We start from the raw sequence: 25,321 nt of genomic DNA, 5'->3' as shown, positions 1-25,321 counted from the left end.
CATTGGTAATATTCTTTATGAACTGGATAAAATTCACAAGAAAACAGTACTCACTAGTATTGCCCATCCGATTCTTTTCTATCTGATACCTTGTGTTAGTTGTCCATGCATTTGGTGAAGTGTAAAAGGTGAAATCAAAATGTCATTTTGTTTGGGGGTCAAAACACTTGGTAAACAGTCTGCTTACAAAACTGTTGTAGCTTTTTGGAAAATGACGTTGGAATGTAGTAGCTCCGGTAAGCAAATGGAGAAAAGTATTCTCTACCAGTTTATTTCATTGAGGAGAACAGACCACAGGCAGAGGACAGTCCATCACAGTGGAACAGAACAGTGAGGTACTTCCAGACTTCCAAAATTCCATACCTGTTCTGCCTGCTAAATAAATATCCACAGACCTGTCAGCAACATTTCCCAAATAGTTGGCGCAAAGTTTTTGCTGAAAGGTGAAAATTCGTTAAAGGAATCATTAATACCCAATTAACTTTTGTAAAATTGAATCGAGCTGCAGTAATATACGCTTGCAATCACATTCTTTTGTCATCTAGAAAGGACTATTATATGAATAAAATGTAAACATTCCCGAAGTAACTGGGAACTTGGTAGCTCCTGCTACTTGGACAGGTGGCGGAAAGGCGTGAGACTTGGCGTCCAGGAGAGAGCCAGAGTGCACCAACTCCGTAGGAACTTTAAACAGAAAACGAATACGGTGTAAACACGGCGCGCTCCGCCGAGACCACCTCCGCCTCGCATCGTGGGCGCGCTCCGACCTCAGCAAGTCGGTCGCACAGCAAACAGGGTGACCAAGTGCTCGCGAGGGTCGTCTCCTCTAGAGGACCGAACACCGTCAGCACTGCCGGTGGCAGCCCGACGGCCGTTTCCTGTCTGCAGCCCCGGTGCAACTCTCAGGCGCCCCTTACTCAACGCCCCGCTTGCCAGCACTGAAGGTCATCGCTGCAGTAATAATAACGAACCGTTGAGAGGCGTCCGGCCTTCCCCAGCCCGTGCACTTGCGAGACCCGCGGCGGGGCCCAAGGCCTCCGCAAACCCCACCCGGCCTCCCAGGTCGCCCCCTCCCCAGCGCCGTGGCTCGGGCCCTTAGCCTACCCACCGCCGGCCCCGACGCGGGTCTCCTGGGCCCCGACCCCTCCCCTCCTGGCCCGCACCCGCCTCGGGCCCAAGCCCCTCCCGGGGGCGGGCTTCCTGAGCCCAGACGCCCCCCGCCCCCTCCACCCTCCGGGCCCCGCCCCGCGCCCCCGCCCCTCGGAACCAGCCCAGCTCCAGCTCTCCCGGAGCTCCGCAGCGGGGCGAGCGGGGCGGGTGGGGCCGGGTGGCGCAGGGGGCGGGGATTTCTGGCACTTTCTGGGCGCTGCGAACGCTCTGATCTTGGGCTTGAAGGCCGGAAACGTCGGCGACGGAGCCCTAGCGCTGCCGCGGTTCTTCCTTGTTCTCCGCTGAGGCCGCGCCGCGGCGCAGACATGGCCAAGTGGGGCCAGGGGGACCCGCGCTGGATCGTGGAGGAGCGGGAGGACGGGACCAACGTGAACAACTGGCACTGGTGCGGCCGGGCAGGGGCCGGGGCCGCGGCGTCCGGGCCTCCTCCCTCCGGAGCCGGCGGGGCGGGGTGGGGGTGGGGACCCTCTGCGAGCGCCCGGCGCCCTGTGACCCGGGTGCAGGGGCGGCCGGGTGTCTCGGGGCGCCTCCCGGGCCATGGTGGGCCCTGGGCCGGGGGAGTGGGGAGGGTTGGGGGCTGCACAGGTGCAGATGCTCGTCTTTAGCCTCAGGGCTTGCGGAGCCCTTGGAGCCTGAAGACCCGGGGTCTTATCTGCAACGGCTGTGGGACTTCACTTTCCTCTTTTTTGAAAGTTGGGTTGGGTCCCAGGAATAGAAGTCATTCTTGACTTACCGCTTCAGCTTCGGCAGTCTCTGACCTTAGAAGCTCTCCCCGCGCCGCCCCTCCCCCCCAGCCCCTTGAAGTTTGGGGGAGTTAAAATGAAGGTAGAAAGTGTGTGTGTGTGTGTGTGTGAGACGTATGTATTGGAAAGAACAGGAATTTGGATCTCAACTCCACATTTAACTTGATGAGTCTCTGATGAGCCCTGCCTTCTAGGAGTTCTTACTAGTTACCCATCCTTTTTCTATCTCATATGGAGTTTGGGCTGATTTTTGCCCCTCACTCTTCAGTCAGAGCTTCAGGAAGTGATGTTCTCTGCTCTGCTCCTCTGAGGGCTGCGCTACCTCAAGGCCATCAAGGTGATGCTGAGGCAGGTCCAGGGCAGAGCAAAGCCTTAGCCTGTGAGGGCATCCTTCCCTGGGGGAGTCCTGGCTTGGGGTTGGGAAGAGCTGACCTCTCCTTTCCCAGCCTTGTCACCGTGGACACTTAATGGACTTCTCTCTGCTCATTTCCACCCCTTAAAATGGGAACATTATTTGGGAAGATTGTATGAGATAATATCTGTGTGAAAACACTTGATAATTTGTCTTATTACGATAAAAGTTATTTCAGTTATAATTACCTTTTCATGTGGCCCAGGCTTTACCCCTCCATTTCCACCAGGTGAGAGTTCGAGACCTCCTTTCCCCCAAATAAACCAGTGTTTTTAAGACAAAGTACCACCCAACAGCTGCTTGAGAGGAATTGGGCTGATCTGGACTGGGCCAGGGCATTACCCTGATTCCTCAGGGTGGGCGTGTGGACACCAGTGGGGGCTTCCATTCACGGCTCTGCCCTTCTTGTCCTCGGCAGGACAGAGCGGGATGCCACCAGCTGGTCCAAGGGGAAGCTCCGCGAGCTCCTGGTGGGCATTGCTGTGGAGAATGAGGCTGGCCGTTGCGAGATCAGTGAGCTGAAGCAGGTGGAAGGCGAGGCTTCCTGCAGCAGCCGCAAAGGAAAGCTGATTTTCTTCTATGAGTGGAACATCAAACTGGGCTGGAAAGGTAACAGGGTCCTCCAGGTACAGGTGGGGCTGGGGGCTGTGTTGGGGCAGAGTTGGTTGATTCATTAGTCATTCATTCAACAGATAAATTTAGAACTCCTGCTATGGGCCCCTGAATTGGTGTTTGGAGTTCTGGACACCCTTAACTGCACGTGGAGTTCCTTGTCCAACCAGCTGTGGGCTTCCCTTTCTCCCAGCACTCAGCTCTTTAGGGCTCTTAGCTGTCAGCTGGACTCAATCTGCCAGGCATTTGTGAGCACTAGCGTTTCCTGGAGCTGCTGCCTGGAGTACTCTTCCCCTCGATAGGTGCCTGCTGGCTCCTTAAGCTCTTTCAGGTTTGCATCCTGAGTAAAGCCATCTGTCTCCATTCTCTAACAGTTTCAGATCCCTTCCTTGTACTGTTTCCCTTCCCTGCTTTATTTCTCCCCAAAGCACTGATATTTGGCACACTACATATGGTTACATTATTATTGTTCTGGATTCCCCTTTTGTCCCCGTTCATCAGGGCAGAGATTTTTTAAAATATCAGCTTTATTGAGATATAATTCACATACCATACAGGTCGCCCATTTAAAGTGTACAATTCCCTGGTTTTCAGTATACTCACAGAGTTGTGCAGCCATCACTACAGTCAGTTACAGAACATTTTCATCTCTCCCCCAAAACCATGTACCTGTTAGCAGTCACTCCCCCAGTCCTTGCAACCTCTCATCTAATTTCTGTCTCCATGGATTTGCCTGTTCTGGACATTTCATATGAATGGTATCACACAGTATGTGGTCTTTTGTGAGTAGCTTCTTTTACTTGACAATGTTTTCAAGGTTCATCTGTCTTGTAGCATGTTTCATTCTTTTTCATTGTTGACGTTCTGTTGTATAGATGTAGCACATTTTATCTGTTCATCAGTTGATAGACATTTTGGTGGTTTTCATTCTTTGGGTCTTTGGGTCAGGGATTGATTGGTTTTGTTTCCAGATCACTGTCTGAAACGTTGTGTTTGTTGAATGAATAAATTTCTCCCGTGGTGCCTGGCTCCTTGCTGGGTGGACAGTCTATACTCAATAAATATTTGGTGAAATAACCATGGATATGAAGACAAAGGGAAAAGGAAAAGGAGGAGAGAGGGCAAGATCTGGTTCTGGAGGATGGTGCTGTGTTTGGGCCTCAGCTTGTGTCAGCTTCTTTCTTGAGAGTTTGGGTTAGAGAGCTGCCTGGTGAGCTGTCCTTGCGCCTCTGTCCTAGTGGCTGTCTTGCTAACTGGAGCCAGGCCAGAGCCCAGGGAATGTTCAGCGAGCATCAAAAGCAGTCCCACTTGTGCGTTGAAACCTTCTGGCTTGGGGTTTGCTCTCAGTTGCTCCCTCAGTGGCTGCTCTTGGCTGGATCATAGCAGGATCTGGCTCCTTACACATCCAGCTCCCCAGGACAGGGGCTCTGAGGTCCCCAAGGAAACTCATGGTCTTGTGTCTCTTCCATCTCCCTTAGCTCAAAGCAGCAACCTGCTCCTTTGTAGGTTAAGACCCAGCAACTCCCAGGCAGCAGCCAGAGGGCAGACGGAACAGGGCTTCCCTGACCCCATGTGCTTTCTCCTCTAGTAGTTAATCCTAGAGGTGGCTAGTGGGACCCACTGGGGAGGAGACAGTACTCTGGTCTTCCTTTTTTTTTTTTAATTAAATTTTAATTATATTAAAGTTATAGCTTTCTCAGATTTATTGAGATATAATTGATTTATAACATTGTATGAGTGAAAGGTATACAACATGATGATTTGATATATGTGTATATTGCAAAATGATTTCCACAATAAGGTTAGTTAAAATATTCATCACCTCATACAGTTACAATTTTTTTGTGTGTATGTTGAGAACTTTTAAGATCTGCTGTCTGAGCAATTTTCAAGTGTATAATACTGTATTGCTTACCCTGCTGCACATTACATCCTCAGAACTTACTCATCATGTAAGTGGAAGTTATATGTGCCCTTTGTGTCTTTTGACCACCTTCACCACCCTTCCCTCTGCCACCTTGCAACCACCAGTCTACTTTCTGTTTCTGTGAGTTTGGTTTTTTTTTTGATTACACATATAAATGAGATCATACACTATTTGGTTTTCTCTGACTTATCTCACTTAGCATAATGCCCTCAAGGATCATCCATGTTGTCACAAATGGCAAGATTTCCCTTCTTTTTTATGGCTGAATAATATCCCATTGTGTAAATATGCCACATTCTCTTTATTCATTCATCCATCGATGGATGCTTAGGTTGTTTCCATGTCTTGGCTACCATAAATAATGCTATATTGAATAAATAATGCTATATTGAATATCGGGGTGCAGATATGTCTTTGAGATAGTGATTCCATTTCCTTTGGCTATATATCTGGAAGTGGAATTGCTACATCATGTCGTAATTCTATTTTTAATTTTTTGAGGAACCTCTATACGGTTTTCCATAGCGGCTGCACCAATTTACATTCTCACCAGTAGTGCATGAGGGTTCCCTTTTCTCCACACCCTCACCAGCACTTGTTATCTCTTTTTGATAGTAGCCATTCTAACAGGGGTACAGTGTTATCTCTTTATGGTTTTGATTTACATTTCCCTGATGATTAGTGATGTTGGACACCTTTTCAGGTACCTGTTGGGCACCTTTTCAGGCACCTGTTGGGCATTTGAATATTTTCTTTGCATAAATGTCTATTCAGTTCCTTTGTCCATCTTTTTTTTTGTTTTTTTTTTTGCAGTACGCGGGCCTCTCACTGTTGTGGCCTCTCCTGCCGCGGAGCAACAGGCTCCGGACGCGCAGGCTCAGCGGCCATGGCCCACGGGCGCAGCCGCTCCGCGGCATGTGGGATCTTCCCAGACTGGGGCAGGAGCCTGTGTCCCCTGCATCGGCAGGCGGACTCTCAACCACTGCGCCACCAGGGAAGCCCTACCCATCTTTTTAATGGTATTTTTTGTTTTGTTTTGGTTTTTTGCTATTGAGTTGTATGATTCCTTACATATTTTGGATATTAACTCATCAGATATGGTTTACAAATATTTTCTTCTATTCTGTAGGTTGCCTTTTCATTTTGTTGACTGTTTCTTTTGCCTGTGCAGAAGCTTTTTAGTTTGAGTAGCCCCAGACCAACATCAAGGAGCTTTTTTCCCTAGGAGTTTTATGGATTCAGGTCTTACATTTAAGTTTTTAATCCATTTCAAGTTAATTTTTGTGTATAGTGTATATTTTGTGTATAGTGTAAGATTCATTTTCATTCTTTTGCATGTGAATGTCCAGTTTTCCCAGCGCCATTTATTGAAGGTAGTATCTTTATTTATTTATCTTTTGCGGTACCCGGGCCTCTCACTGTTGTGGCCTCTCCCGTTGCGGAGCACAGGCTCCGGACGCGCAGGCTCAGCGGCCATGGCTCACGGGCCCAGCCGCTCCACGGCATGTGGGATCCTCCCGGACCGGGGCATGAACCCCTGTCCCCTGCATCGGCAGGCGGACTCTCAACCACTGCGCCACCAGCGAAGCCCTGAAGGTAGTATATTTTACCCATGGAGTATTTTTGTTTCTCTTGTCATGTATTAGTTGACCATATATGCATGGGTTTATTTCTGGGCTCTTGATTCTGTTCCATTGGTACGTCTTTTTTTTATGCCAGTACCATACTGTTTTGATCACTCTTGCTTTGTAGTAAAGTTTGAAATCAGGAACTGTGATGCCTCCAGCTTTGTTCTTTTTTCTTGGTATTGCTTTGGCTATCAGAGTGTTTTGTGGTTCCATGTGAATTTTAGGATTGTTTTTTCTACTTCTGTAAAAAACATGCCACTGGAATCTTGGTAGGGACCTTGCATTGAATGTACAGATGCCTTTGTGTAGTATGGACATTTAAAAAATTTTTTTATTTATTTATTTATTTTATGCAGTGGGTTCTTACTAGTTATCTATTTTATACATATTAGTGTATATATGTCAATCCCAATCTCCCAAGTAGTATGGACATTTTAACAATATTAATTCTTCCAAGACATGAACATGGGATATCTTTCATCAGTGTCTTATAGTTTCCCATCTACAGACCTTTTACCTCCTAGGTCAAATTTATATATATACCATTTTTGCTGCTATTGTAAATGGGATGTTTTCTTTATTTCTTTTTCAGATAGTTCATTGTTAGTGTATTGAAAAGCAACTGATTTTTGTATGTTGATTTTCTATCCTGAAACTTTACTGAATTTATTTATTAGTTCTAATGGTCTCTTGGATTTTTTTGTATATATGATCATGTGCTATGCAAATAGAGGTAATTTTACCTTTTCCTTTCCAATTTGGATGCCTTTTATTTCTTTTTCTTGCTTCATTGCTCTGGCTAGGACTTCCAATACTGTGTTGAATGGGAGTGGTGAGAGTGGGTACCCTTATCTTATTCCTGTTATTAGGGGAAAAGCTTCCAACATTTCACCGTTGAGTACAATGTCAGCTGTGGGGCTGTCATATATATCGCCTTTGTTATGTTGAGATATGTTTCTATTATACCCACTTTGTTGGGAGTTTTTATTATCAGTGGATGTTGAATTTTCTCAAATGCTTTTTCTGCATGAATTGAGATCATCATATTATCTTTATTTTTCATTGTGTTAATGTGATGCATCACATTTGACTTGGGTATTAAACCATCCTTGCATCCCAGGGATTAATTCCACTTGATCTTAGTATTTGATCCTTTTAATGTGCTGTTGAATTCAATTTGCCAGTATTTTGTTGAGAATTTTTGCATCTATATTCATCAAGTATATTTGTCTGTAGTTTTTTCTTTTTCTTTTTTTTCTTTTGGCCGCACTGTGTGGCATGTGGATCTTAGTTCCCCGACCAGGGGTCAAGCCTGGGCCTCCTGCGGTGGAAGCGCAGAGTCTTAACCACTGGATGGCTGAGTAGCCCTGTAATTTTTTCTTGTAGTGTCCTTAACTGGCTTTGGTATCCTGGTAATGCTGGCCTCTTAAAATGAGTCTGGGAATGTTCCCTCTCTTCAGTTTTTGGGAAGAGTTTGAAAAGGATTGATGTTAATTCTTTAAATGTTTGGTAGAATTCCCCAGTGAAATCATCTGATTCTGGGCTTTTCTTTGTTGGGAGTTTTTTTTGATTACTGATTCAGTTTCCTTAATCATAATTGGTCTGTTCAGACTTTCTAGTCCTTAATGATTCAGGCTTGGTAGGTGATATGTTTCTAGGAATTTATCCATTTCTTTTAGGTTGTCCAGTTTTATAGCATAAAATTGTTAACGGTAGTTGCTTATTATCCTTTGTATTTGTGTGGTATCAGTTGTAATGTCTCCTCTTTCATTTTTAATTTTATTTATTTGGGTCCTCTTTTTTTCCCTTGGTTAGTCTAGCTAAAGTTTTGTCAATAATTGTTTACCTTTTCAAAGAACCAGTTCTTTGTTTTATTAAACTTTTCTATTGTTTTCCTGTTCTCTGTTTCATTTATTTTATTTAATTAATTTATTTATTTGGCTGCATTGGGTCTTTGTTGCTGCGCACAGGCTTTCTGTAGTTGCAGTGAGCGGGGGCTGCTCTTCATTGTGGTCCACAGGCTTCTCATTGCGGTGGCTTCTCTTGTTGTGGGGCATGGGCTCTAGGTGTGTGGGTTTCAGGAGTTGTGGCACACGGGCTCAGTAGTTGTGGATTGCAGGCTCTACAGCACAGGCTCCATAGTTGTGGCAAATGGGCTTAGTTGCTCCACAGCATGTGGGATCTTCCCAGACCAGAGCTTGAACCCGTGTCCTCTGCATTGGCAGGCAGATTCTTAACCACTGCACCACCAGGGAAGTCCCATGTTTCACTTATTTTTGCTCTAATCTTTATCCCTTTTTTTTAATTGAGATATAATAGGCATACAACATTATATTCATTTTGCGATATAATGATTGTATATTTGTACACAACAAGAAATGGTGACCACAATAAGTCTAGTTAACATTCATCACCATATGGTTATAAGATTTTCTTTTTTCTTGGGATTAGAATTTTTAAGGTTTACTTTCTTTCAAATATACAATATAGTATTATTATAGTTACCATACTGTGTATTACATCCCCATGACTTACTTTTTATAACTGGAAATTTGTACTTTTGACCACTTTCACCCGTTTTACCCATTCCACCACCCCCTGTCTCTGGCAACCACTAATCTGTTCTCTGTATCTGTGACTTTGGATTTTTTTTTTAATTGCTTCTTCTTTTTTTAAAATTAATTTTTGGCTGCATTGGGTCTTTCGTTAATGCATGTGGGCTTTCTCTAGTTGTGGCGAGTGGGGGCTACTCTTTGTTGTGGTGCGCGGACTTCTCATTGCCGTGGTTTCTCTTTGTTGTGGAGCACTGGCTCTAGGTGTGCAGGCTTCAGTAGTAGTGGTGCACAGGCTCAGTACTTGTGGCTCGTGGGCTCCAGAGTACAGGCTCAGTAGTTGTGGTGCACGTGCTTAGTTGTTCCGCAGCATGTGGGATCTTCCAGGACCAGGGCTCAAACCCGTGTCCCCTGCATTTACAGGTGGATTCTTAACCACTGTGCCACCAGGGAAGTCCGACTTCGGTTTTTCGTTTTATTTTTTTCTTTTAGATGCACATATAAGTGAGATCAAATAGTATTTGTCTTTCTGACTTATTTTATTTAGCATAATGCCCTCAAGTTCCATCCAGGTTGCTACAATTGGCAGGAGTGTTTTTCTTTTTTATAGCTAAATAATATTCCATTGTGTGTATGTACTACATTTTCTTTATCTGTTCATCCACTGACGGACACTTAGGTTGCTTGCATGTCTTACCTATTGTAAATAATGCTGCAGTGAACATGTGGATGCATATATCTTTTCAAATTAGTGTTATTGTTTCCTTTGGATATATACCCAGAACTGGAATTGCTGGATCATATGGTAGTTCTATTTTTAATTTTTGGAGGAACCTTAATACTGTTTTCCATAGTGGTTGCACCAGTTTACATTCCTACCAGCAGTGCACAAGGATTTCTTTTTCTCCACATCCTTGCCAACACTCATTATTTCTTCCCTTTCTAACACATTACTGACGGGGGGATTTTTGCAGAAACTAACGCCTGTGGCTGGCAATTTGTTATGTAAGTGAATATTGAAACACCTGTGTTTGAGTAAATATCAACAACTTTTTTTTCACTTAATGTATTTATTTGAAACTTAGTACATGTCTTACTAAAGCATTCTATTATTTCGTTAGAGTGTGATAGGCAGTAAAGCAGGCACCTCTGTGCAGGGGAAAGAACATGTATTACAAATATACTTTTCACTGTGCTTTCTCCTGGAAGAGCAGATTCTACACTTTGTGGTGTCATTTTTTATTAGTCCTGTGGGTATTATTTCATATAGAATATGTTCTTTTATTTTACCTGATAGTCAACAAGGTGGATCTTTGTGGAGGGGCTCTTTTAGAAATGCCACAAGAAGCACCAGGTGTGGGACTACCACTACATTCACCAGACTGGTCAGTTACCCATTCTCTAGCTACTGCTAACAAAAATTGCTTGTTAAGTCATTTTATTATGTGCATTAAGGCTACAGTAAATTTTAAATGCATTGAATAAACTGTATTTACTCAAACAGTAACCCACTTTCTTATACCATTTTCGAGTTTTCTGGAGGATATTGAAGTTTGCCAGATATTGATCAATCGATCAACTCCTTTCATACATTTTTGTTGTGTTTTGTTTTGTTTTTGATATGATTCTATTTTTAAAAAATATTTATTTGGTTGCACCAGGTTTTAGTTGCAGCAGGTGGGCTCCTTAGTTGCAGCTTGCCAGCTCCTTAGTTGCAGCACGTGGGCTCAGTTGCGGCAGACGGGTTCCTTAGTTGCGGCTCCAGGGCTCCTTAGTTGTGGCATGCGAACTCTTAGTTGCAGCATGCATGTGGGATCTAGTTCCCTGACCAGGGATCGAACCCGGGCCCCCTGCATTGGGAGCACGGAGTCTTATCCACTGTACCACTGGGGAAGTCCCTCATATATTTATTATACTCTAATATACAAGTGGGCTTAGTTTTCTGATGGCCAGTCCTCCTGTCTTCCTTTCCTGTAGATGTTATGGAGGCATCATGAATAGTTGTCACAATGCGGACTAGCCTCTTGTCTTTCCATATAAGAAGAATCACTTCTCCCTTCCATGAGAATGTCATTTCTCCCCCTGTAGATTTTAGATTTCTCCTTTAATTGGTTTGGTAGACCACAATTCTCTCTTATAGTCCCACAAACTATGGTTTTATTTTTCAACAGTGTTTCAGATGTGGACACACTGTTGTAATAATTGTCTTGGTACATATGGTGCTGTGAACCAAGATAAGGTTGTAGGACTGATAATATTGTTGTAGTTTCTTTCCTTCACCTGTGTAAATCTCAAGGTAGCATATATATCCAGTTTCACTTTTGCTAACCATCCTGACCAAAATTCCATATTTTGTAAGTTTTCTGGGATTATAGGTTTTGAGTCTTGAGTTGTCCTCTCCACTTTTATCATTGCCTTATCAAGTGATAGCTCTTGTTTGTATATAGATCGATTGAAATTTTGGTAGAAAATAATCCAAAAGAGGTTTAACTTTTGAAATTCTGTCTGTAGGAAGTGGAGTTTCTGAGTTATTAAAGTGAAGAGCTGTCATTATTTGTTTGAACCTTATTCTCGTCAGAATCTTTGGAAAGACAGGTGTTTCAAGTAAGGGATCAGTCCAATATTCTTTCCAGTGTGACTTTCTTATTTGTCCCACCAAAATTATTAATCCAAGAAACTTCTTCGTGTCACTATTGGTTACATCAGTCCATTTTAAAGCCTTACCATACTCTTTATATGATTTTTCATTCTGTTGGTGATACAAGTTTGTTTGAGAAGCGACCAACTTGAAAAAGTTACTGCCAAAAAAAAAAATTAATTCTGTTATGTTTTCGGGTTATTACATTCAGTGGTTACACCTGACACACCTGTAAAGTCTTCTAGTTTTCATGAAATGTCTTCAATCCACTCTTCTGTAGAAGCAAAGGAGCATTCTCCAGCACCGTGAGTTTCGTTTTCACTTTCCATATCAGAATCAATCACTAAGGTTTTTTGTCTTTTTGTTAGTCTGATATTCACATCGTCTGAATCAACTATATTCTGAAGAATTATCATCTTCTGAGACACTAGTATATATGTTGCTCGGACAGTCAGAGAAAGTATCTGCATAAAATTGACCAAAAAATTCTTCACTCAGAATTTCACGATGTGTCATTTTTGAAAATTTTACGGTAATAAACTTGCATTTATAATATACACAAGGTTGGAACAAAAACCTAACAGAGAATAATGTGAATGATAACGACAATCATAAGTTGATTAATGAACCCTTGATCAATTTTAAGTTCTAACAACTTTTCAAGGCGATGTTAATTGTATCACTCTCTAAAAATGTATTGATACGTCTCTGGTCCATAATGTTCAGGTAACAAAAGACATATTAATACATCTCTGGTCAATAAGTTGTTAATAAAAGACACTGTAATAGGTGTGAGGTGATATCGCATTGTGCTTTTGATGTATAATTCTGTGATGTTGAGCACCATTTCATGTACCTGTTGGCCATTTGTATGTCTTCTTTGGAAAAATGTCTCTTCAGATTTTCTGCCTATTTTCTAACCAGATTGTTTTTTGTTATTGAGTTTTATAAATTCCTTATATATTTTGGATATTAACCCCTTATCATATACATAATTTACAAATATTTTTTCTCATTCAGTAGGTTGCCTTTTCATTTTGTTGGGTTTTCTTTGCAGAAGCTTTTTAGTTTGACTAGTCCCGCTTGTTTATATTTGCTTTTGGTGTTAAATCTAAAAATCATTGCCAAGACCATTGTCAAGGAGCTTATCACCTTTGTATTCTTCTAGGGCTTTTGTGGTTTCAGGTCTTAGGTTCAAGTCTTTAGTTCACCTTGAGTTAATTTTTTGTGTATGGTGTAAGATAGTGGTCCAGTATCATTGTTTTACTTGTGGCTGCCAGTTTTCTCAACATCATTTATTGAGGAGACAGTCCTTTCCTCACTGTATATTCTTGACTCCTTTGTCAAAGCTTAATTGACCACATATGCATGGGTTTATTTTTGGGCTCTCTATTCTCTTCCATTGATCTGTGTACCTGTTTTTTATGCCAATACCATACTCTTTTGATTACTATATCTTTATAATATAGTTTGAAATCAGGAAGTATGATGCCTTCAGCTTTGTTCTTTTTCAAGATTGTTTAGGCTGTTTGGGGTCTTTTGTGGTTGCATACAAATTTTAGGATTGTTCTATTTCTGTGAAAAATGCCATTGGAATTTTAACAGGCATTGCATTGAATCTGTAGATTGCTGGTTATCTCTTCTGCTAACTTTGGGCTTAGTTTGTTTTTTTTCTAGTTCCTTGATGTGTAATGTCAGGCTCTTTATATGAGATATTTCTTTTTATTTGTCGTTGTATGAGTTTATAGCTACAAACTTCCCTCTTAGAACTGGTTTTGCTGCATCTCATAAGTGTTTGTGTTTACGTTTTTATTTGTGCCAAGATATTTTTAAATTTTCCCTTTGATTTCTTTGAGCTATTGGTTCAGGAGTATTTTTTTTTTTTCTTTTTACGGTATGCGGGCCTCTCACTGTTGTGGCCTCTCCCATTGCGGAGCATAGGCTCTGGACGCGCAGGCTCAGCGGCCATGGCTCACAGGCCCAGCCGCTCTGCGGCATGTGGGATCTTCCTGGACTGGGGCACAAACCCGTGTCCCCTGCATCGGCAGGCGGACTCTCAACCACTGTGCCACCAGGGAAGCCCAGGAGTATTTTAATTTCCATGTATTTGTGAACTTTCCAGCTTTCCTTCTGTTACTGATTTCTAGTTTAATACCATTTGTGGTTGGAAAAGATGCTTACTATAATTTCCATCTGTTTGAATTTGTTGAGACCTGTTTTGTGGCCTAACTTATGATTTATCCTAGAAAATGTTCTGTGGGTGCTTGAGAAAAATGCATTCTGTTGCTCTTTGATGGAATGTTCAGTATATGTTTGTTAGGTCTATTTCATGTATAGTGTTGTTCAGATCTGATATTTCCCTATTGGTTTTCTCTCTGGATGATATATCCATTGTTGAGAGTAGAGTGTTAAAGTCCCCAGCTATTATTGTATTGCTGTTTATTTCTCCTTATAAGTTTTCTAAGTAATTGCTTTATATATTTAGGTGCTGCAGTATTAGGCGCATAAATATTTACAATTATTATATCTTGATGAATTGACACCTTTAGCATTATATAATGACTTTCTTTGTTTTGACCATTTTTAGCTTAAAGCCTTATTTGTCTAATATAAGTATAGCTACTCCTACTTTCTTTTGGTTAATATTTCCTTGAAGTATCTTTTCCATCCCTCTACTCTCAGTTTATGTGTATCCTTAAAGCTAAAATGAGTCTCTTGTAGGCAGCACGTTGTTGGATCTTGTTTTTTTTTCATCCAGTCAGGCATTCTGTGCCTTTTGATTGGAGAATTTAATCCATTTATATTTAAAGTAACTATTGATAGGTAAGGACTTACTATTGCCGTTTATTAATTCTTTCCTGTTTTGTAGATCCTATCTTCTTTGCTTCCTCTCTTGCCAGCTCTTTAGTCATTTGCTGCCTTTTTGTGCTGGTATGCTTTGACTCCTTTATCATAACCTTTTGTGGTTTTTCCTTTGTGGTTAACCTGAGGTGTATATAAAATATATTTATAACACCCTATTTAAACTGATAACTTAAATTTGATAGCATACAGAAATTTATACTTCTTCCCCCCTCACATTTTAGGTTATTAGGTTACAATTTACATATTTTTACATTGTGTATCCAATAACAAATTCTCATAGTTATGGTTATTTTAAATTCATTTGTTTTTTAACTTTTAATGTAGAGTTGTAAGAGAATTACACACCACCATTGCAATATTAGATCATCTGACTTTGTATATTTACCATTACCAGTGAGTTTTACACATTCATATGTTTTTATGATGCTAACTAGCATCCTTTTATTTCAGCTTGAAGAATGTCCTTTAGCATTTCTTATAAGGCAGGTTTAATGACATTGAGCCCCCTCAGGTTTTGTTTGTTTGGGCAAGTCTCTATCTCTCTTTTACTTCTGAAGGACAGCTTTGCTGGGTATAGTATTCTTGGATGACATATTGTTTCTTTCAGTATTTTGAGTATATCATCCCACTGCTGGCCTGTCAAGTTTCTGTTGAGAAATCCACCTGTAGCTTTATGAAGCTCCCTTGTATGTGAAGAGTTGCTTTTCTCTTGCTGCTTTCAAAATTCTTTTTGTTTTTGATTTTTGACAGTTTAACTGTAATGTGTCTTGGTGCAGCCTTTTTTGAGCTCAGCCTATTTGGGGGTCCTTTGGGCCTTATGAATCTGGATGTCCATTTCTCTTCTCAGGTTTGGGAAGTTTTCAACCATTATTGTTTTAAATAGACTTTCTGTCCCTTTCTCTTCTCCTTCTGGGACTTTCATAATGCATGTGTTATTTCATTTGATGGTATCACATGAGATCCATATTGTTTCTTCACTCTTTTTCATTACTTTTTCTTTTTTGTTTCTCTGACTGGACAATTTCAAATAACCCATCTTCTAGTTTACTAACTGTTTACTTCTACTAGGTCAGGTTAGCTGTTGAAGCTCTCTATTGAATTCTTCAGTATAGTCATTGTATTCTTTAGCTCCAGGAATTTTGCTGGCTTTGTTTTTTTTAATGATTTCTGTTTCTTTTTTGAACTTATTTTGTTCATGCATTATTTTCCTAATTTCATTTAGTTGTGTGTTCTTATAGTTCACTACATTCTTTGAGAGGTTTATTCTAAATTCCTGGTCATATAGTTCATACATCTCCATTTCTTTGGGTCAGTTGTTAGAGCTTTATTTGATTCTTTTGGTGGTGTCATATTTACCTAATTTTTCTTGAGCCTTGATTCCTTGCACTGGTATCTGTGTGTATAAGTAAGTGGTCTCTTCTTCCATGTTTTACAGGTTTGCTTTGGCCGGGAAAAACCTTCACCATTCAACTTGGGTTATTGGATGTGTCAACTAGTAGTGTCCATGGGCAGGCAGGGCTTGCTGTCAGGCTCTCCAGTTGAGTGTGCTCTGAGGTCAGGATAGGGGACTACCAGTAGCTGGGCTTTGTGGTTGGGTGCGTCGACTGGGCTCCATGTTTAAGCAGGGCTGCTGAGTGGGCTCCCTGACTAGGCAGGGTTGCTGGCTGTGCTCCATGGTTACATGGGGCCATTAGCTGGGCTCTGCAGTTACCCTTGGTTCCAGTCTGTGGAACACTGGCTGTGTTCCCTGGCAGGGTGGCGCCACTGGTTGGACTCTATGATTGGGCAGGGTTATGGACTGAGCTCTGCCATTGCTGCAGGTTGAGTGGGGTCTCAGGCTATGCTCCCTGACCAGGTGGTGCTGCTGGCTGGACTCTGTGTTCAGGCAGGGCTGCAGGCAGGGTTTCATGGTAGGACCTTGCCTCAGGCTGTGTTCTGTGACCAGGTGGGGGACACAGATTGTGCCTTGAAGTTGGGCAGGTCTGCAGGCCTGGCTTCAGCATCCATAGGGTGCTGAGTATGCTCAGCTGTTGAACAAGGTTGCAGGCTGTGCTGTCTGGTCAGGAGGGGCTTCCAGCTGTATCCCACAGTTGGGGAGGCTAGAGACTGTTCTCTGTGGGGTGGGGTCTCTGCTGGGCTCTTCGTCTGGACAAGGCCATAAGCTGTGTTAAGCAATTGGGCAGGGCTGTAGGCTGGGTTCCGAGGCTGCTTAGGGTCACTGTTCAGGCCCCTGGGTTACGCAGGGCCAGAGGCTATGCTCAACAGTTGGGCAGGGCTGCTGGCTTGGCTCCCTGCCCAAGTGGGGCTGTTTGGATGGGCTCCAAGGCTGCCCTCTGGTTGGGCTTCCTGGATGGGAAGCTACACTCAGCAGTTGAGTGGAGCTATGAATTTGTAGGGCGGTAGAATGGGCTCCACAGCTGGCTTTGGCCTGTTGCCTGGGAACCCAGATCAGGCAGAATTTGCCCGCTGAGCTCTGCTCATGCACTGCTGCAAACAGGAGCATGGCCCATCCAGATCTGAGCACTGGTTGCTGACAAGCCCTGCCCCGCCTTCTCCATCCCTATCTGATTCCCAGTGGTCTCCATGAGTCGAGACCCCAGTGGCCCTCCCAGGAAGCATCCAGCAGTGCCGGGGACCTGCATGTCCACCTTCTGCCCTCTTTTCCTGCTGGAAAAACTGCAGTGGGGCCCTCTCAGTGTGGTTCTGTGTTGGCCTGGCGGAGGGGCAGTTTGGTCAGAGTGTTAAACCACTCCTCATCCCCTTCTAATGCAGTCCTTTTCTGCCTCTGGTCCAGGAGCGTGTTCAGCCTCACCTCTGGGTTTTGGGATTTTCACAGTGGTGTCTTGTCCATGGATAGCAGCCAGTTGGTCTTTTTGTGAGGGGGACTGAAGTCGGGAATAACCTGTCACCATCTTGATGTCGTCATTGAAGTCAACACTCTGGTCTTGAAAGAAACCAGCTGCATAGAGTCCACACAAACTTCCCCAGGCCACACCTGCCTCCCCTCACTCTTTCTGTGATCAGAACTCATTGTCCCTTTTTGCCTTCCTGTCCCTGTTGTGACTCCTCTTCAAGACAGCCCTTTATCCTGCTTTGACTTGGTAAAGAATATTGAGGGATGAAAGAAGAAACATTGGTTAACAGAGCCATTTACTCCAGTCCCGTGCTTCCCCGTGGCCCCTGGTCGTGTGTGCACTTTACTTGCCAGGTTCTTACCCCCGCCTTCCTAGGGTGCTTACCTGTGATGTGGGCCAGGGGAGCAGGGTCGGTTTGGGCGCGTGTGTGGTGGGGAAGGCTTGGCCTGCCTCGTCCCCACGGTGGCAGTGCCCTGTGAGGAGGGTGGGCTGTTCAGTTAGGCAGGGCAGGTGTACGTAAACTGGCTGTTACTTTGTAATTGAGGAACGTATTTTGCTCATTTTAGGTATAATTAAAGAATCTGGTGCGAAGCACAAGGGGTTGATTGAAATACCCAACCTGTCTGAAGAAAATGAAGTAGATGACACTGAGGTGAGGTATCTGATGGAGTTTCTTTTTTTTTTTTTAAATCAAGTTTCTGTTAGACATGTTGGGCATTTGAAAAACTGTTAATCGGACTGTGTGGTGCTTGTGCGGTAGTTTTGGTGAGCAGTGAGGGCTCGTTTGCTGAGGAGGATAGCTGTACCTGGGCGCAGCGTGGGGTGGGAGAGTGGTGCAGGAGGAAGAGCACACTGAGGAGGCCCTAGACCCCTGTGGACCAGGAGTCGGGCCCAGGCAGGTGACTGCACCGTCCGTGGCCTCCTCATCTGTGACACTGGGTTAATTCACGTTTCAGATACACATGACAGTGTACATACTGGAAAGTGCTCAGGTATTTTGCACAGCTTGGTGAATGGGATTTTGCTGCTGCTCCTCTGCATCGTTGCTCTTTCCCTTCAATAGTGAAAATTCTCAGCTTTTCGCTGTGATCTCCCTTGGTTATACCATGTTTTTTAGTAAATTAGTGTGTGTTGCTTTTGACTGGCTCTTCTGGTTGTCTTGGGAGATAGAGCCTGTGTAACTCCCATGCTTGGTTTACAGTTAGTGCCCTCTTTCAGCCAAAAGCTTGGTTTTGGGGCGAGACCATTTGTACAGCAGCTTTTATTTGCCAAATGAAGATAGTTTGATACAGGGTCTTTTTTGATTTGTGAATGTATTCAGTGTGAAGGCCTTCAAGATATAAAAACTAAGTTACGCTGAGCCACTATGAGTTGCCTTTCTTAAAGGTTATGAAAGGCTGTAGAAATGGGGCTGTCTCGGACATACCTTCAGATGTGTGGTTGTTGCCCTCGGGCTGTGATTTCACTTTGCTGTATTCAGATCCATCAGCTGAGAAGTGTTTCAGCAGCATATTAAACTGGTCTTTTAGATTCAGCCTGTGGTACAATAGTATTACAGAACAAACTCTTCAGATTAGAACTGGGGCCTGGGAGCAGGCCCAACTCAACCGAATCACAGGGACGCTAGATATTTCAAACCAACACCTCTTCGTTCTGAGACTACTACAGAGGCATCCCCAGAACAGCATTTTGACACTTCCCTCTCCCTGTCTCCCCCTCTCTCCTCCTGTCCATTCCTTCCATCTTCCCTCTCCCTCCTCCTCTCCCTTTCCCAACTCTCCTCCCTGACAAAAAAATGTAGCCCAAGACCAGGATATTGGGAACTTGGTTTTCCTAATTACACTGGCTTTGGGGTTCTAGATGAGCGCTGTTCAACAGAAATATAATGCAAGCCACATAAGGAACTTAAAATTTTCTAGTAGCCATGTTAAAAAATTTAAAAGAAACATGAAATTAGTTTTAATATTTTTTATTTTACCCAAAATGTAAAAATATCATTTTAACATGTAATTAGTATCAAAGTTATTAATGAGGTTATTTTACATTCTTTTTTGGTACTAAGTCTTCAAAGTCTGGTGTATATTATTTTACACTTACAGCACATCTCAAATCATACCAGCCGCATTGCAAGTGCTCAGTAGCCACATGTGGCTAAGCGGCTCCATACTAGACAGCGCATTTCTAGACCCTGTGAAAGCCATGGACTACATCATCGATATAATATATATACACATAAAACGTACGCAAATTGGGGGGTTTACATTCTACGAAGTCCGTTCAAGATTTGGCCACCAACCAGGTCAATGGACCCTTAATTAAAAATCCCTTACATCTTCTCAAACTATATGAAGAAAACCTGTCATGTCTCTTACATCCACTTCTTTCCCTTTCCTCACCATCACAGTTCCCTCATCCATATGTCCCAGTATTATAAGATTATGTCAAACCAGATTTTTCTTAGGTTTGTATTTTTCTGATTTGTAGGTGAACGTGAGTAAAAAGAAAGGAGATGGGAATATACTGAAGGATCTTATGAAAACTGCAGGCACCGCCAAGGTCAGGGAAGCCCTTGGAGATTACCTGAAGGCACTTAAGACGGGTAAAGAAGGCATCCCTTGTGAACTACAGGGTCCCTTTTCCATTTACCCAAATAATGCTCTGCACTGTGGTCTGGATTCCCAGGTTAGGCTGATTTCCAAAGCTCTAAAAACAATTCTGTATGCTGCAGGATAAATTGTAGTCTGGAGGTTGAGAGCTAGTCATGAGTTAGACCATAATTAGTGATTATCAGTATTTTACACAACGTGAACCATTTTGCCTACAGAATTGTTGATAGTTTTCTGGAATGATAATTATTTTATCAGTTGTTTTTATAATTATTTGTTTAATGTCTGCCTTCCCTGTTAGACTGTAAGCTCCATGAAGGCATGGAAGGAGCCTGTCTTGTTCACTGCTATATCTCCAGCATCTAGCACAATGCCTGGCATGTAGTAGGTGCTTAATTTTTGTTGAATGAGTGAATGAAAGTGACTGCAGGTATTACAGGTGTAGTTGAGACTTATTTAATCCCTTCACTGTGTGGAATTGAGGTTATTGTCTTCTTCCCTAAATTAGAGAAGTTACCTGCCAGGTAAAATAGCCAGCAGGGCATGTATGTCTGCACCTCATCCTTGGACTCTGCTGAGTATCTAGGCATTGACATAGATGGGTTTGGGGTTTACACTTTTCCTACGAGATCACACACGCTGCTGGCCCACAGGCTTGAATACTGTGAGGCCAAGCTTTGTGAAGTGATGGTGAAGCAATAAGCCAAGTGTCTGGCTTTGACAGTAAGTGAAGGCCATAAAGCTATTAGTAGTTAGGTGTATAAAATGGAGCTTTTTGGAAAACAACCTTTGGAAATTATGCTATTTTATCAAAAACTAGATAAAAGTGAGGCATTTGATAAAAAGAAAAGGATAAAAGGCATTTGTTGCCATGGAACTCAGGTTAATGATTAGTTTTATATGTAAAAAATACAGAATGGTCTTGAAATTCTCAAAACGCTATAGGAATTCTTTTTACAAATATCAGTTCCTTTATATTCTTATATCTTATTTTCAGTTTTCTGCCTTAGTATTTGTGCTGAAAAGTAAAAAGTTCTTTATTAAAACCATTTCTCATACGTTTTCTTTGTAGAATTTACAATGGGAATGATTTTACCAACCAAAGCTATGGCAACCCAAGAATTGACTGTTAAAAGGAAACTGAGTGAGACTACCTTGCAGGTATGATCTCTGGTGGCAGACATGTAGGGAGGGGGAGAAAGGAAGTGCTTAATGAGAGGGCTTCAAAGCTCTAAACAGCCTTGTGATGATGGAGAACTATGAAGGATATTGAGATGGGCCAGTTAATGATGGAGAACTATGAAGGATATTGAGATGGGCCAGTTAATCCACCCTTGCATCCCTTGCCATTTTGGGGGAAATGATGAAATGAGACTTTCATCCTTGATGGAAGGGAATCCTTTTTGTGGGATAAATATTGAATTTAGTTCAAGACTGCTATAAAGGCAGTGTTGTTTCGGTAGGCAACAAATAACAGCAGGTGACTTTGAGGTCACATACCATGATGGAAGAAACTTCTCTCCAGACATTTGGAGGATTGGGAGGTTTTAGATCCTGTTCTCAGAATCTGGTGATGGGGAATTGACACCCTTTGGCCTTAAGTGCTGGTATCTTTCACCTGCTTATCTTTATGCTCCCTGGGTCATATTTACATATCCAAGTAGGATTTGGGCTGTGAAGCCATAGCCTGGGAGTGGAAGCCATAGTCTGGGAGTGGAACAGAGCTAAGGAGCACTGAACTGTTTCCAAAATAAAGACTAGGTAGGATTGGTGGTGCTAAAAAGGCTTTTAGTGGAAGGGATAGTGTGGGGGTCACTTTGGTGTTTTACTAAGACTGGAAGACTGAATTTTTTGAATCTCTTGTCATGCTAATAATTATGCTTTGGAACCTTTTCTTTTGAGATTCAGGCCTCCTCTCCAGTGGCGCTGGGCGTAAGGATTCCTACTGTGGCACTGCACATGACGGAACTGTTTGACACAGCTATTGAGCAGCTGTACAGAATCTTCACTGTGAAAGATGTAAGTCACGTCTCAAGCCAGGATCTGAAATGCTGACATTGGGAGAAAATACACCTACACCACTAAGAACTGAAGCTGGTTCATGGTTTCCTGCGTGGCCGTGTTTTTCTGATTGAAGAGATCTAGAGATCTTTAGGATAGCTTGAGGCGGGGAAGTTATCCTAAAGATTTGAGGGGGGTAAATGATGGGCATTTGGGGGGAATTTATCAGCATTGAGGGGTTTGGAGCAACTTACTGAGCTTTCTTCCTCTGAAAGACAGGGAGAGAAAGAGGAAGCTATAATTAAAAGCTATGTATTCACAATTAAACAAACACAAACCACAGTAGCTTATATTAGTACTTTACATTTAGGTTAAAAACATGATAGCATACGCCAGAATAACATGTCTATTGTATGTTTTGCTTGGTTAGTTGGTGCAAAAATTTTCTAAATCTCCTGCTGTATTAGAAGCTGAAAAGGGAAGGAAATTCCAAATGTTTGATGGGAACATCACTGGTGAATATGTAGAATTGGTAAGTAATCTTATAGGTTAAAGGAAAGTTAAGCTGGGACTGACTTCTGTTAATATTGCTTTATTCATGCCTTTTTTAAATGTGCTTTGGTTTTTATCTGAGTTCACAGAAACTTGACCACTTTATAAAGTTGGTTACAGGGAAAATAAAAAATGTTATATATACTAAAAGCTGACGCTTTAGTTTCACAGTAATTGTGCAATGTTTATGATTTTAGAAGACACAAGTATAATTCCTCCCAACTCTTGGTCTAGAAGTTTCAGGTTTCTGCCACTAGGGTGTGTGTCGCCAAATGTCAGTTGCCTTGCCGTTGACATCAGCTCTGCATTGGTTGTCACGCTTCTGTCCTTGATGTTACTTTTGTCACATTTTGGCACTAGGGACAATGAATTCTCAGTGGTGCTGGCATATAAACTGGAAGATGGGAGTGTACGTTGTTCACTGATTACTTCTTGTACATAGGGGCTTTTTCAGTGGAATTTCCCCTTTGTTTTCAGTTAACAAATAAAAAGATCGTCATGAAATGGAGATGTAGGAACTGGCCAGAAGGTATGTTATTAGCACCTTTTAAGTCCAAACCAACACTCGTTTTTTTTTTTTCCCCTCTATGAAAATCAAATAGTGGTACTGTATGGATAAATTTTTCTTTTCATAATGCAGTAATAAGCTTTCCTTTTCTTCTTCCAGAACACTATGCAATAGTTGCACTGAATTTTGTGCCTACTCTAGGGCAGACGGAATTACAATTGGACTGTAAAGGAGTTCCTGTCTGTGAAGAAGAGAACATGAAATTCTGTTGGCAGAAGCAGCATTTTGAAGAAATACAAGGTTTACTGCAGCTGATCACCCTAAATGGTTGAGTTAGAAGATTTTATAAGGGCATTACATTTTGTAAGCAGAAAAAGTGTAACGTTTACCTCTTCCCTCTGTCATTCCTTTAAAAAAAGAAAACAAATACTCTTAATTTATATTGAATGAAATCCATGAACTTACATTTGAAAGCATTGTTTGAATCTTTACTATGACTAGAAAGCAAGCAATGTGAAATTAGGTATTTTACCTCCCATAGATGCTCCTCTGGGAATAGATTGAGTCCCTGAGTACAGATAGTTGAAGTGTCCCAAGCTAAAGCTTGTCCTAGCAAGCTTGCTGTTTTAGCTGTAATTTTAGTTCAGGAAGACAAAAAATAAATGGCATGTTAATACTATTCCTTTATTTTACTTAAGGGTTTTTAAGGTGTGTAGCTCTGAGGTAGTGAAACAGTGGCATGTTGCATTCAGAAGCATGCTGAAGTGAGGGCGAGTTGGCTGTATTGTTATGCTTCTCCCTGCAGCAGTTACGCACTTCAGGGTGGTGAGGATTGAAAAGTCTATGGAAAAAGGTACTTTTTGGACTGCCACGATGCTTCTAATGAAATAGAATATAATGGATAAGTAAGTATGTATGTTCCCCCATTCAGTTTTCTCATTACTTTCATCTGAGAAGACTTGAAGCAAGGTATGTAAACAAATAAAAAGTCATCACAATCAGTTTAATTAAGTGCACAGAATAGCAATCAGTCATGTCAATAAAAATAAAACAATTATTTTTACATCAAGTGTGCTTTATTTCCTCCACAGGTATTCTGTTAAATAAAGCACCATTTATATACTGCCAGGCCACAGCTAAAGAGGATTCTTTACAGAATCAAATTTCTTGTGGTTGTTCCGTATACAAGTAAACTTAATTTTGATAATAAGAACCACAGCGATCAGAGGCAATCTGCCTCTCTTATAAGGTACAAAACTGGCACAGAGGACACCATATTATACACAGTAAAAATGCTGTTAAGTTTAAATTACATTGTACAGGGTCAGGGAACCCTGTTCCTCCCAGACAGCCATATTAAATGAAAGCCACTACAGTGAACTCTTAATTACATAAAACATATTCATTATCTGATTGCCCTTTAGAAAGTATACTGAAGATGCAAATTGTTTCATCTGAAGTTCTGCCTGACCAAGAATTAAGCCTATAAATCTATCTTGCCATTCAAGCAGAGAGCACTGGACGAACTGAAGCACAAAAACAGAAATAAGCAAAACTTATACATTGGGGGTGAGGGGTGACCTTAAAAGTAGACATGCTACATCTAATGTCAAGAAGCAGCTTGGTTTCCTTTGCCAGATATCCTCGTGACCACATGGATTGTAGATTCAATGGTCCTACACAGGGTATCTAAAATGTCGTGCTGCTGCATGTGACTAAAGAGTCCTCTGGAATGGCCACAACTGAGTGATAAAGCAGCCTCAGAGTCCTGGGAGGGCAAAGCTTGACCGTCACAGCTTCTCAAGTCAGCTAAGTCAGACAGAACTGCAGAGAGAGAAGTCGAAGGGAACTCGGACTCTTCCTCGGCAAGGTTAGAATCCTTGGAACAGTGGAGGTCTTTGAATTCTTTACAGTCTTCAAATCTAACGTTGGTGGACTGTTCTTCTGCATGCTGTGACCTGATATTTGACGTGTCTTCTGAAAACGAAGATGGAACTTCCATTCGGTATTCTTTAACAGAACTATTTTCAGGGGAAGGAAGATCTTGCTCAGTTCCTGGGTCGATAATTGAGGAGTCTCTTGTCTCATTGTCTGAAGTGCTAGTTGGGGTCAGGACCTCCCTGGTGTCTGTTTTCACGTCACTGATGCAGCTGTCTACAGTGTGCTCCTCGTCACTGCTAACGCGCCTTCTTTTAACAGGAGTTGCCCCTTCATCATCTGTGAAAAGGAACATCAAAACAAATTCTCTGAAA

General features: G+C 42.3%; 2 protein-coding genes across 10 annotated transcripts in view; one reads left to right on the top strand and one right to left on the bottom strand.

Moving 5' to 3' along the window:
• The first annotated feature begins 1,393 nt into the window (after positions 1–1,393).
• LOC114900707 (activator of 90 kDa heat shock protein ATPase homolog 2) lies at positions 1,394–24,625 on the top strand. Of its 3 annotated transcripts, none has more exons than XM_029232076.1 (9): positions 1,394–1,555; positions 2,744–2,934; positions 17,969–18,054; positions 19,887–20,001; positions 21,081–21,169; positions 21,917–22,027; positions 22,440–22,541; positions 23,039–23,090; positions 23,229–24,625. In XM_029232076.1, the coding sequence occupies exons 1-9, from the start codon at positions 1,476–1,478 to the stop codon at positions 23,399–23,401; spliced, it is 999 nt and encodes a 332-aa protein (XP_029087909.1). In that variant the 5' UTR covers positions 1,394–1,475; the 3' UTR covers positions 23,402–24,625. The 3 variants fall into 3 exon arrangements, with proteins under 3 accessions (XP_029087909.1, XP_029087908.1, XP_029087910.1); XM_029232075.1 differs by having other exon boundaries at positions 21,911–22,027; XM_029232077.1 differs by lacking the exon at positions 22,440–22,541 and having other exon boundaries at positions 21,911–22,027.
• The window catches only part of USP34 (ubiquitin specific peptidase 34), a 231,592-nt gene continuing 230,314 nt past the window's right edge, over positions 24,044–25,321 (bottom strand). For 3 of the 7 annotated variants that reach the window (XM_029232070.1, XM_029232069.1, XM_029232074.1), the window contains one exon: positions 24,127–25,286. In XM_029232070.1, coding sequence (XP_029087903.1) covers positions 24,679–25,286 — 608 coding nt within the window. In that variant the 3' untranslated portion in view covers positions 24,127–24,678. Of the gene's footprint in view, positions 25,287–25,321 lie in introns of all 7 variants that reach the window. The other 4 variants (XM_029232067.1, XM_029232073.1, XM_029232072.1 and 1 more) reach the window with 4 other exon arrangements.

The sequence above is a fragment of the Monodon monoceros genome, unplaced genomic scaffold, assembly GCF_005190385.1.
Source record: "Monodon monoceros isolate NGI ecotype Baffin Bay Population unplaced genomic scaffold, NGI_Narwhal_1 Super_Scaffold_19, whole genome shotgun sequence".
Lineage (NCBI taxonomy): Eukaryota > Metazoa > Chordata > Mammalia > Artiodactyla > Monodontidae > Monodon > Monodon monoceros.
The sequence above is the reverse complement of the archived record's forward strand: the minus strand, read 5'-3'. Positions and strand labels throughout refer to the sequence as shown.

Bases quoted from the DNA above. Each gene is read 5' to 3' on its own strand.
- LOC114900707 (XM_029232075.1), top strand. From the start codon at position 1,476: ATGGCCAAGTGGGGCCAGGGGGACCCGCGCTGGATCGTGGAGGAGCGG. The intron at 18,055-19,886 runs GTGAGGTATCTG...TCTGATTTGTAG, and splicing joins ATGAAGTAGATGACACTGAG to GTGAACGTGAGTAAAAAGAA. The intron at 23,091-23,228 runs GTATGTTATTAG...TTCTTCTTCCAG, and splicing joins ATGTAGGAACTGGCCAGAAG to AACACTATGCAATAGTTGCA.